Raw genomic sequence first — 11,295 nt, forward strand, 5'->3', positions numbered from 1 at the left:
GGGGTTGGTTTGGTTTTAGAACATCTGCAGGACTTAATCCCATGAATTTCTCAATTTCCCCCATTTGAAACTAATATCTTGTGTATTTGGGGTTGTTTTCTGATGCAGAGAAGCAGTCCCAACCATTTTTCAAAAGAGATTTAAATCAAGGTAATGTTTTAAATTGAAAATTTAATTCTTCAGTTTTTTTGATGTTCTAGTCTTTTGTATTTTGCCTTTAGGATTTCAAATCCATATACCAAGTTGTTTAGGACCATTTGGAGTCTTAGAGGAGTCAGTAGACTCAGTACTGTGATATTTTGCACATGATGACCGGAAGCCTTCTGAGCAACATTTTTTAGAAAAATGTACTAAAATGAATGTCTCAATTCATTATCACTCGGTCAAGTCATACGAGACTAGTAATGTGACTGTGAGAATCTGATATTGGGATTGTATCCTAGGATTTTATTTTGCTTCTGACTGAGGCCCCTTTTTGCTTCAAACATAATATGTTTTATCTAATGAGAAATGAATGTCTTACCTTTTGAATCTCTATTCTGTGAGCACTTTTTAATGATTTAGTTACTGAATGGATCTCATTTCCACAAAAATGTTCTTCATTTCGATATTTCCTGGATTCTATTTTGAGTTTTTATGTAGCTTGGTCTCCATTTCAACCGTTGATGAGTTTGTACCGCATTATTGAGCCTCATACATGATAACCGTGTGAGGTGTATCTGATTCTCATGTTTGCTGGGTTCCGACCCTATCACGTTCTTCGTTTTGTTGGTCTTATCTGAGGTTAAGACCTGTCAATGGTAGCCTTAGTTCTTATGCTTAGACATTTGCGTGGCAAGTTTTTGTAGCCTTCTTCAAGAAGTTATTGTGCCATGATTGAAAATCTTGGCTCAATCTTTATACTAGAAGTTTACCAAGCAATCAAGATGGTTATAAGTTTCACCAGGGCATCAGATTTGGTATGATTGAGCAAAATCCTTTAGAATGCCTCCGGAATATCAGATGTGATTTCAATTTGGTCTTCAAAAGTTTGAGGGCTGTGGTATTTTACCTATGTTAAGATTAGTTGGGGTGCGGGTACCAAGTTTGAATTTCTGTGGAGGTCAATTGTCTTGGGGGCCTCGTCAAGGGAGTTTGTCTGCCAGGCTTATAATTTTTATTTTTTACTATTAGTTATTTGGGTCTGATTAATAAAATATGGGTTTACTTTTTTTTTTTTGAATTTATTTTATATATATATATATATATATATGTTTTAAAAGCTGATTATAGGTGTATTTTGGTAAGAATTGGATGATTGGGTTTCTAGTGCCTTTTCTTGGTGTTTTTAGCTCTATTGTCTCTCTTTTAGCTTGACACGAGCATAGTTGGGTTTTCTTTGCGTTGAATGGGAATTTAGTTTGGTTCTGAACCATTAAGTTAGAGATTGTAATAGTCATGGTACGAGTTTTGAGTTTAAAATGCTTATATAAAGGGGCATCCTAGTTCATTTTCCTCCAGTAGATCCTAGAATCAAATCAGATTTGTCAGGTCTTAGGATCTAATACATAGTGGATTTAAATGTGTGAAGGTGGATTTTTCCTATCCTAGCTGGATTGGTAAGTGATCTTCGCTTCTCTCTTTAGTAACCTGCTAGTGTTGGAACAAATCAGCCAGGTAAGGCTTCTCTTGCTGCAACCCTAACAGAAAATCATTGCATCCTTGTCCAAGTTTACATGTCCCCTTCAATCTTCATAGTCCATTGCCATAGAAAATCTTGAACAACCCATCTTTTGCTGGATTCCCCCTAAATAACATGATACACCAAGAGAGATCCACCATAGCCTCACCATACAGAAGCCAGTAGAGTCTTCCAGGTCTATTCCAATTGGATAATCATAACAGTTTTCTTGGCTATTAAGGGGGGGGGGGAAGATGCAATGTAACTGGCACATACATTTGTGCATGTTTATTCCTCTTCTTGGAAGGAGGCTTCATCCCATTCCTGTTATGAAGAAAACAGTTGTAAGTGTCTACATGAACTCAAAAGCTTCTTAAGGGTAGGAACTCAACTTGGCGAGTATTACATTGTGGATTCTCTATACCTTGGTCTCGACAAATGGACTAATGTGTTTCTTTTCTTCTTCAAAAGAATTGTTTGGTTGATTGCATTCTTGGTAATTGCAGTACATGGGATAAGATGTTGTGGTTCAACATCCAGCTGCTCAAGTAAAATGAGAACCAAACATATGACACCTCTTTGTCTACAGTTAGGAACTCTATATTGTTTTGATTGGTTTCAGTTCTGCAGGAACAACAAATGAAAAGCAGCCTACCGTGAATCCTGAGAAAGGGTCTACATCTCAAGAGGAGGGACGGAAGCGGAGGCGGTTGTCGTCAGATATCGGCAGTGAAGCCACTCTACAGGACCATCTGGTCAAAGTTCTGGAGAGGAACAGTGGAATGCTTGCGGCACAACTTGAATCTCAGAATGTCAATTGCCAATTGGATAGGGACCAGCGGAAGGACCATGCTGATAGTTTAGTTGCTGTTCTTAGCAAACTTGCCGATGCTTTAGGAAAGATTGCTGATAAGTTGTAGTGAAGAGCTATAGGATGTGATGTACATAAGACAGGCACTCTCCCCTGGGCTCCGTGGGTTATAGTGTAGGCTGAGGATTTGGAGGATTGCCATCAAGATTCATCCCAGACCAGCATTCAAATTGGCTTTTTCATAAGGTATCATTGTAAAATTCCTTACAGTATAGACCCTCCCCCTTCTTCTATTTGGCTTCTTAATCGCCTTTGTGGCCGACTGGCACTACAGGATTTCATACAGAAATAATTAAGCACAGGAATTTGTGTAGGGGATTATAGCAGGCCTTTCTTTTATACATGTTAGGAGATTTATGGAGTCTTGTAATATGTGATTGTATATCTGATTGATTACAAGAAGTCTGTCTTGCACATATCGGTCATTCATTCACCTTAACTATATTTTGTTAAAATGATATTGAACAATATGCAGTTCATCAGTTCATACCATATTACCATTTTCTGGGTCGATTTTGCTTGTTCTCGCTTCACCAGGAGATCAAAATGCAGGCCACAGTTAAAAGACTAATCATAGTTCACGGCCATATATTTATAGGTAAAGATATAATGTCGTCAGCCTATCAGTTGTTGTATTGGTCACTGTTGGTATCGATACCAATAGCATTACAGGCAGGCTGTTTCGTGTCAATTCAAGAACAAAAATCCACTTTTCGATGATTAAAAGAAAAGAAAAAATCCACTTTTTGGCTGATACAACAAATTTTATATTGGTATCAAAGTATGGATGCATCATTCTGGAATTGACCCTTTTCCTATCTCATTCCTTGTGGTCATGGAGAAAGGAAACTGGATTCAGAACCAGGTGTGTGATGTGGAAAGCTGGTATTTGATCTTCTTCATTTGTAGAGGCAACGAAACAATGTGTTTGATTCTTGCAAATACTGTTTTGAAAGAGAAAATCACACAGCTCTCCCTCAGCGAAGGGATTTAGATACACAAGAACAAGAGGAGCACTTCAGAGCCTCAAAAAAAGTAATGTGGAGAAAGTCAAATCTTCTAATAGCTGATATTTAATTCCCTTAATCCTTTGGTTTAGCGTCGCCGTCAATCCGTCAGAGGGAGACGGGCAGGAGAAAATCAAGTCGAATTGTGTGTATGCACGCGTCAGTGGGTGATTCAGGTAGCAGGTACAGCCTCGACCAATTTGGCGAAGTAGAACTGAGTGGTGACAATACCTCTCTTCCTGATCCGCCATCCAACCTTTTCCAATGCTCTCTCAACATCGGCCTCTGCGTGAAGGTAGGCTCGAGTGGCTTTCGAAGGACCCGGGAAGAGCTCTCCAACCCTTTTCAACAGATCGTAGTAGAATGTCTTGGGAGCAAAGCTCAATATCAAACGTTTCTCTGCCAACGATGCCAAGTGCGCTATCATCCCGTCCGCCTTGCTCTGCGGGTAGTGTATCAATACGTCTAAACACACTACTGTGTCGTACTTCCCTTTTAAGCTCTCCAAATCGCTCACCTCGAACTTCGGCATTTCTGCCTTTCCATCACTCTGCCCCTGAAGAAGCTCTTCTCTCGCCTGCCATTTTTTCAAAGAATGAGATAATTCATTGGAAACCTGAAACCTGTTATAGTACTAGCACGGTAGCACCTACCTGTTTCTCAGCCTCGGCGACCATGGCAGCAGAGATATCACTGGCGGAGACAATGGCACCCTCCTTGGCGAGGGGAATGGAGAGGCAACCGGTGCCGCAGCCGGCGTCGCAAACGGAGACACCTTTCAAGGGGCCCTCATCGGTGAGCATCTTCATGACATTCTCAACGGTCTTAGAGTGGCCAAGTCGAATGTCAAGCTGGACCTTGTTAACGTCGTCCGTCTCTCCGTAGATTTTCCTCCATCGCTGGAAGCCGGAGTTGTTGAAGTACTCCCTCACTACCTCCTTGTCCCCTCCTCCAACTTCCTCGGCCTGGAGCTGCCTACGCTTCTCAGGGTCGGCGAAGGAGAGCACAGCGGCCACGGCGGCGATGGAACCACCACCCAAGAAGGCCAAGGTTGTACCATCGAAGGAGGCCCCAACGGACGACAGGTCGGTAGCGGTGGACAGTGGTGGAACTGGAAGGGCTCCTGGGGGCTTTACGTTTCTTCTTCTCGTCCTGATTTTGAATTCATTCGGAGAATTCAGTGTCGCCGATAATACAGAGGTCTTGGGGAAACAAATGGGAGAGGAAAAGGCTGCGCAGAACTCCATTACAGCGAGCTCCAAGCAGCTCCCTGGGAATGCTGGAATCTCGATGGATGGATATACACATCATCTTATCCAGATTTCAGGATATCTGATCGTTTTTTACGCTTTTACTTATTCTGTGGCCTATGCTAACCTCACCAAAGCTGTGAGGCAGGTCACTCACTGCACCCAATATGAACACGTCATATGGAATCTGTTAATAAACAAGTAACATGACTGTGAAATTAAAGGGGAACTGAAAATATAAATTATTTTTCTTTCAACGGTTGATTGAGTGGGCTCGTCTTTACCCCCAAAAAAAGTAGAAAAAAGTTTGGGCTGGGCTCGTAAAGCCCACGGATTCTGATTTGGGCATTAAGGCCAGACGGATTGGTTTATTGTTTTTTCCCAGTCATTAAGGCCAGTCGGATTTAAGGATTTAAACTTGCGATTACAAATATTTGATCTGAATTGGCCGTAACCACAGTTATAGCCTGTAGGTATCAGTATTGGTGGCCGTATTCCTCACGGAGGATTAAGATACCGATACAATACAGATTGGGCCACATCAGCCCATATAGGGCACACGAAACTTGGCTGCTGCCTGGGTTGCAGCCAAGTACCTGCAACGGGAATGGAATCTTAGGGGTATGGGTGAAATAATACACTCTAGGTGGGTATTCTCAAACCTACCCTTGGGATTCCATTTCCTTGGCTGTTACCATGGGGTTGCAGCTACTAGCTAGGCTGCAACCCGGGCTGCAACAAAAATTTTTCTAGTGATATCTACATGAATTGGCCATACTGATACTTTAAACCATGGCCATAATGCGCTTCCCCTGGCTGGGTTTCAAATCGATGTGTCAATTTGGACTAAAACTAAAAAGGTAAAAGAAAAATATTCTGCCAAATATTAATAGTAATAATAATAATAATAAATAATGTTCCCTTTTTGTAAACAAGGTAGATCCGTTCGATCCAAACCAATATAGGCCAATCCGGATTGATATAAAATCAATATTGGCCGAGATCGATTGATCTCAATACCGATTACTAAAACCATGATCAAAGGAGGGAAGAGGGAGTGTGGTAAAAAAAAAAAAAAAAAAAAGGGCTAAAATGCAATATGGTCTTGTGGCTAGAAACATAATGGGCAAAATGACTGCCCCACCCCTTATGAAATATGGAAAACCACCCTTGTTAAAAGCTTTTTTTTTGCATTTCCATTGGGCTTGCGCTGGCACATGGGTTGCCCCCACTGCCTTTCAGGAAACCCAATCTCTCTTAAAAAAATATAAAACTGGACGATGGAAGGACACCATTTTAGGTGGTTACGTAATTCTATATTTTTTTTGGGTAATTTTAATTAGGGCAAGAAATCATTGCCTTATTGCATGGCATTTGCACTAGTGTCGACGAGCATCAAAATAGATAGAATTTTTATTTTCCTGAGGTGGGATAGTAATTTCGTGCACTTCTATGCTTAAGGGTGTCAAAACCAACTGAATCAGTATATCAAAATAAATAGAGCAGTTTACATTGAAAATTGTTCAATAAATGATTCGATTTTGATATCAAAATTGAGATATTTTAATTAATCAATTTACATTGAGTCAAACAATTTAAACCAACGATAGACTGTGTAAGATACCATTTAAAACCAATTAATATATATATACATAATAAGTTAAGTCATTTATGATTACAATAATAATTATTATAAGTATAAACAAATCATATGAAAAAAAAATTAAATTTCATTCAAACATTTTGAATAAAAAATCAAAACATAAAAACAATAATAATCTTACAATTATTAAAAAAAATATATTTTTTTTAATTTAATGTAAATTCACATTTTTTATAGTAAAAAAATAAAAAAGAAAGAAGCCATTTGAATGAAAAATATATTTTTTTATTATGTCCTCTTAAAATCGAAATCAAAGTGTTGTTTAAAACAAGATCGTAAAACCGTTTATTAAAATGAGCGGACCGAATCGTTTACATCGAAACGGAACTGTTTAAGACACGTGCTGGAGTTGCTATTATTGGGCGCGGAGCGGAGAACGGAAATCTATCCTCCTGATATTTCTTGGCTCGGAAGTTAATAAACGGTCACCGACTAGTCGCCGCGTGGATTTTAAGCAACGAACTTAAATTTTAAAAGTCCAATTAAGCGGCACTGTTAGGATAATAGAATTATAATAATATAAACAATAAAGTGAGGGCCAGAGTCGCCAGACTGCTATACGGCATTCCCAAATCCCCATACTATCTTGAAATTCGATAGAACTGAAAGAGTGTGTGCCAGACTTCTATACCATCCCTCTCTCGGTGTGTAGAAAGAACTCTCCGACTCACTTCGACAGTTGTAAACCACTGTATCTTAATCTATCTTTGCATGATCTGAAGTTATTAGTCGATTGAACAGGTGAAACTGTAGAAGATGAGACGGAAATAGTGGGTTTCCCTAGATCTTCTTGTTCTTGATTTAATTTCGTTTGCTTTGTTTCAGATTATACAGGATTAAAGGGTTGTCGTGGTCGTCGTGCTTCAAAGCCCGACCAGCAACATCCATGGTGGTTGGCATGATCGTTGTGATTTTATTCGCGTGCTTTTTCTGTGTGCGATCGGAGTTCATTGTTTACAACACTTCGCAAGGGGTCGTTCCTGAGAAAATCAATGTTCATTTGGTTCCTCACTCCCATGATGATGTTGGTTGGTTAAAGACAGTTGATCAGTATTACTCCGGTGCCAACAATTCAATTCGGGTATGTGCTTTGTATTCCCTTGTTACATTTCATTCACCGCACGGTGAAGGATAACTTCTCCCTGTTTCTTGTTTAATTTTGTTTTATTTGTGGACGAAGTTTTACTTCACCTCCCCCATCCTAGGGTTCACAAACCCTTTAGGGTTTTAGTATCTTTCACAAAATTCCCTTATGATACACTATGTGTGCATTTAAAGCACCCTCCCCGTTCACCATGGCATTGGGAAAACTTGGTACTCCATTTATTAACTTTGTTTTTGGTTTATTTTTTCATTTTTCTTTCTTTTGCGGGATGGTCGTTTGGACAGGGAGCTTGCGTTCAGAACGTCTTGGATTCTGTAATTCAAGCATTGTTGGCCGATAAGAATCGGAAGTTCATCTATGTTGAGCAGGCAAATTTTGTTTTCTCTCTCACTTGCGGTTTTCTTCTACCCTTTTTCCCCCCTCGTGGATTGACATATGCTGTTTTGACCCGGGCAGGCTTTTTTCCAGCGGTGGTGGAGACAGCAGAGCGAGGCTGTTCAGCGTATAGTCAAGCAGCTCGTCAGCTCGGGTCAACTGGAATTTATGTAATATCTTATTTATCGTACTTCCTCATTTTTAGTAGGTCTGTGAAAGAACCAGGGCCTCTAATTGTATTACATTCTATTTCTTCATTTTTCTTCCTTCTTTGTAGGTTTTTAGGAAGTAGGATCATTGTAGATTACTCCATTTAGTTTGGATAAGATTTAGTTGAGTTGACTTGTAGTTCTCTTTATATATTTAAGTCATTGGTTTCATTGATTATAGTTAAGTAGTGATTTTCATTCACCGTATAGTTTGTTATTTATAAAATGTTGGATCTCTGCTCTACTAGTATTGCTAGGGTTGTGAATAGCAGCCATAGGAATTTGCATCCCCCCTTTTTCTGTCCATTAATTTAATATTTAAATATATTTTGTGGAAATGGGGGTATGTGCATGTATGATAAGGCTATTGATTATAGTTAAGTAGGAATTTGCATGTTAGGTTATCTTCTTTACTAGTACCTGCTAGTGTTGTAAATAGAAGCTATAAGAATTGCATCCCCCGTTTTGTCCTCTAATATTTATATGTATTTTGTAGAAATGGGTGTATGTGCATGCATGATGAGGCTATGGACAAGGAATAGTTGAGTTGAGTTGACTAGTTGTTCTCTTTATAGATTTAAGTTATTGGTTTCATTGATAATAGTTAAGTAGTGATTTTTATTTACCTTATAGTTTGTTATTTATAACATGCTAGGTTCTTTGCTCTACTAGTAATGGTAGTTTTGTAAATATCAGCCATAGGAATTTGCATCCCCCCCCTCCCTTTTCTGCCCTCTAATATTTATATGTATTTTGTAGAAATGGGGGTATGTGCATGCATGATGAGGCTACACCACATTATATTGACATGATTGATCAGACAACTTTGGGGCATCAATTTATCAAACAAGAGTTTGGTCAGACCCCAAGAATCGGTTGGCAGATTGATCCTTTTGGGCATTCTGCAGTGCAGGCTTACTTGCTTGGGGCGGAGGTCTGTCTTTTACTAGTGGTTTATAGATTGTTCAACTTTTAAAAACACAATTGCATATATGGTCCATTATTATTATTATTATTATTTGTTCATTGCCAAACATACTATATTGTGTTACTATTATGATAAAGAACTTACGTTTAGAAAGAAAATCCGAGGTTGATGACCTGTAGAATGACTCTAATTATTTAATCGGGTTCTCAAAAAGTTGCTTGAGTTTGGTTAGTTGGCACCTTAAGTTCTATATTCTCAAGCCCTAACTACTTTCGCAGTTAGGGTTCGACTCTCTTTTTTTTGCTCGGATTGATTACCAAGACAGAGCAAAGCGGAAGGACGAGAAGAGTCTAGAGGTTGTATGGCAGGGTTCAAAGTCCCTTGGTTCGTCTTCACAGGTTAGACTAACAATTGGTTTATATATTGCTTTGGCTTTTTCATAATATGGTTTCACCAAGTGAATAATAATTTCAACCCTGATTATTATGTCCCTTATATTGAATTAGACAACCTAGTTTTGTTTTCTGTTAACCTACAGTTTGTATGTGGAAATTTTATATGTTGCACCTCTTCTAACCTTTCCTTTAATAAACACAGATATTAACAGGTATATTCCCCAGGCATTATGATCCTCCTGATGGCTTCACATTTGAGTTAAATGATGAATCTTCCCCTGTTCAGGTATCTGTCTTTCAAGGTCTCTCTTTTTTGCTTCCTTGATAAGTATTCCTTGGATCTGTTGGATATGTTCTTTTAAATGTTTCTTTTCTCAATTGAAGGATGACTTTCTTCTGTTTGACTACAATGTCCAAGAGCGAGTGAATGACTTTGTGGCTGCAGCTTTATCACAGGTAAGTGGGGAATTAGATGATATTTTCTTTACCATGGTAACCCTCAAGTGCACACACCCTCTTCATTTTTGGGCTGTTTCTGATTGCTTTTTTCCTATAGTTTTCGAGTTTGTTGTCTACTGCAAGGTATTAGTCTTTAGTTTATCCACCATCAGTATAACCTCGGAGGTCATACTATGACTATCATGTGATAATTCTGAAAGCTCTTGAAAATCATGTTCCTAATGGATTTTAATCCCCTTGAAATTTATCTGACCACCATCTGACTGTACCCAAATAGAAATTAAAATTCCAATGATTGACTGCCTGATAGAAATTGAAATTTTGAAGAATGACAAAGAAAGAGTTGATGGAGGATCAATAGTGTTGGAATCCTTTTCATTCTAGTTACCCATGTATGATTCCACCAATCTTGGCTTCTAATTAAAGTAAGAGTCAATCTAATAATCCAATGTATTGTGTTATTCTACTACAGTTCCACTTATGAAAACAAGCCTTTCTTTCCATCTCATATTATTAACATAGTGTGTATATATTCTTAAATTTCAGGCTAGTGTAACCAGGACAAATCATATAATGTGGACCATGGGCACAGACTTCCGGTATCAATATGCAAACACATGGTTTAGGCAGATGGACAAGCTTATTCATTATGTCAATAAGGTAATTACCCTAAAATGACCTTCAGCAAAAAAATTAGACAAAGGCAACAAGAACCTTGATTCAGCAATGTAACTGTAGCTTGGGATTTTGAGTGTTGTTTTTCTTCCAAATATTTTTTGTACTCCATGTTATTGTTAAAAGTCGAAACTCTTCTATGATCATGCTTTTGTTTACAATAAATGAGAAGAATGCAAGGCTTTTTTGTATTATGCAATGTGAGAATGCCAGAACTTTTGAAGTTTTTTGCATCTCTGAATTTTTCTCATTATCTCCTACACATTTAAGTGGACACTGATTAAGACAACTGAAGGCAGGCAATGGAGTATGCTCTTCGGCCCCACAAGAATAACATGGGTTAGACAGAGAAAGTAATGTTCACATTGAGGATAAACGTGAAGAACCTAGCATGGATTATTCATAGTTGCAAGGACTCCACATAGAGGGTGGGCCTCGGTACAATGATAAGTCTGCTCCATTTGACCTAGTGGTCACAGCCTTTCCGCGAACGGGGGTAAGGCTGCGTACATTATGACCCTCCCTAGATCCTGTAATGGCAAGAGCCTCATTCAGTGGTACACCCTTTTTAGAAGGACTCCGCGTTAGTTATACTTATTGAAACCTAATAAAGAAACTGTGAGAAATTGTGAATTTCTTGGTACTTCTGTTAAATTAACTTTTAGTACAGTTAATAAAGATGCCCCCAACCCCCCCCC

General features: G+C 38.8%; 3 protein-coding genes across 6 annotated transcripts in view; 2 read left to right on the forward strand and 1 right to left on the reverse strand.

Moving 5' to 3' along the window:
• Positions 1-3,023, forward strand: part of LOC122078688 (trihelix transcription factor ASR3-like) — a 4,315-nt gene extending 1,292 nt beyond the window's left edge. Inside the window, exons 2-3 of one of the 2 annotated variants that reach the window (XM_042644783.1) lie at positions 109-150; positions 2,291-3,023. In XM_042644783.1, the coding sequence (XP_042500717.1) occupies positions 109-150; positions 2,291-2,580 (332 nt within the window). In that variant the 3' untranslated portion in view covers positions 2,581-3,023. The remainder of the gene's footprint in view (positions 1-108; positions 151-2,290) is intronic. The other variant, XM_042644784.1, reaches the window with a different exon arrangement.
• A 410-nt stretch (positions 3,024-3,433) lies between these two features.
• LOC122078381 (magnesium protoporphyrin IX methyltransferase, chloroplastic) lies at positions 3,434-4,855 on the reverse strand. Its single transcript, XM_042644349.1, has 2 exons — positions 4,192-4,855; positions 3,434-4,115 (listed from the first exon to the last, which is right to left on the reverse strand). The coding sequence occupies exons 1-2, from the start codon at positions 4,783-4,785 to the stop codon at positions 3,711-3,713; spliced, it is 999 nt and encodes a 332-aa protein (XP_042500283.1). The 5' UTR covers positions 4,786-4,855; the 3' UTR covers positions 3,434-3,710.
• Positions 4,856-6,995: 2,140 nt separating this feature from the next.
• The window catches only part of LOC122078380 (alpha-mannosidase At3g26720-like), a 36,495-nt gene continuing 32,195 nt past the window's right edge, over positions 6,996-11,295 (forward strand). Inside the window, exons 1-9 of one of the 3 annotated variants that reach the window (XM_042644346.1) lie at positions 6,996-7,192; positions 7,277-7,532; positions 7,841-7,926; positions 8,014-8,139; positions 8,900-9,074; positions 9,347-9,466; positions 9,666-9,749; positions 9,848-9,919; positions 10,469-10,582. In XM_042644346.1, the coding sequence (XP_042500280.1) occupies positions 7,338-7,532; positions 7,841-7,926; positions 8,014-8,139; positions 8,900-9,074; positions 9,347-9,466; positions 9,666-9,749; positions 9,848-9,919; positions 10,469-10,582 (972 nt within the window). In that variant the 5' untranslated portion in view covers positions 6,996-7,192; positions 7,277-7,337. Of the gene's footprint in view, positions 7,193-7,276; positions 7,533-7,840; positions 7,927-8,012; positions 8,140-8,899; positions 9,075-9,346; positions 9,467-9,665; positions 9,750-9,847; positions 9,920-10,468; positions 10,583-11,295 lie in introns of those variants that run through there. The other 2 variants (XM_042644347.1, XM_042644348.1) reach the window with 2 other exon arrangements.

Source organism: Macadamia integrifolia, chromosome 5, assembly GCF_013358625.1.
Source record: "Macadamia integrifolia cultivar HAES 741 chromosome 5, SCU_Mint_v3, whole genome shotgun sequence".
Classification (NCBI taxonomy): Eukaryota; Viridiplantae; Streptophyta; class Magnoliopsida; order Proteales; family Proteaceae; genus Macadamia; species Macadamia integrifolia.

Bases quoted from the DNA above. Each gene is read 5' to 3' on its own strand.
- LOC122078381 (XM_042644349.1), bottom strand. From the start codon at position 4,785: ATGGAGTTCTGCGCAGCCTTTTCCTCTCCCATTTGTTTCCCCAAGACC. The intron at 4,116-4,191 runs GTAGGTGCTACC...AAAAAATGGCAG, and splicing joins TCGCCGAGGCTGAGAAACAG to GCGAGAGAAGAGCTTCTTCA.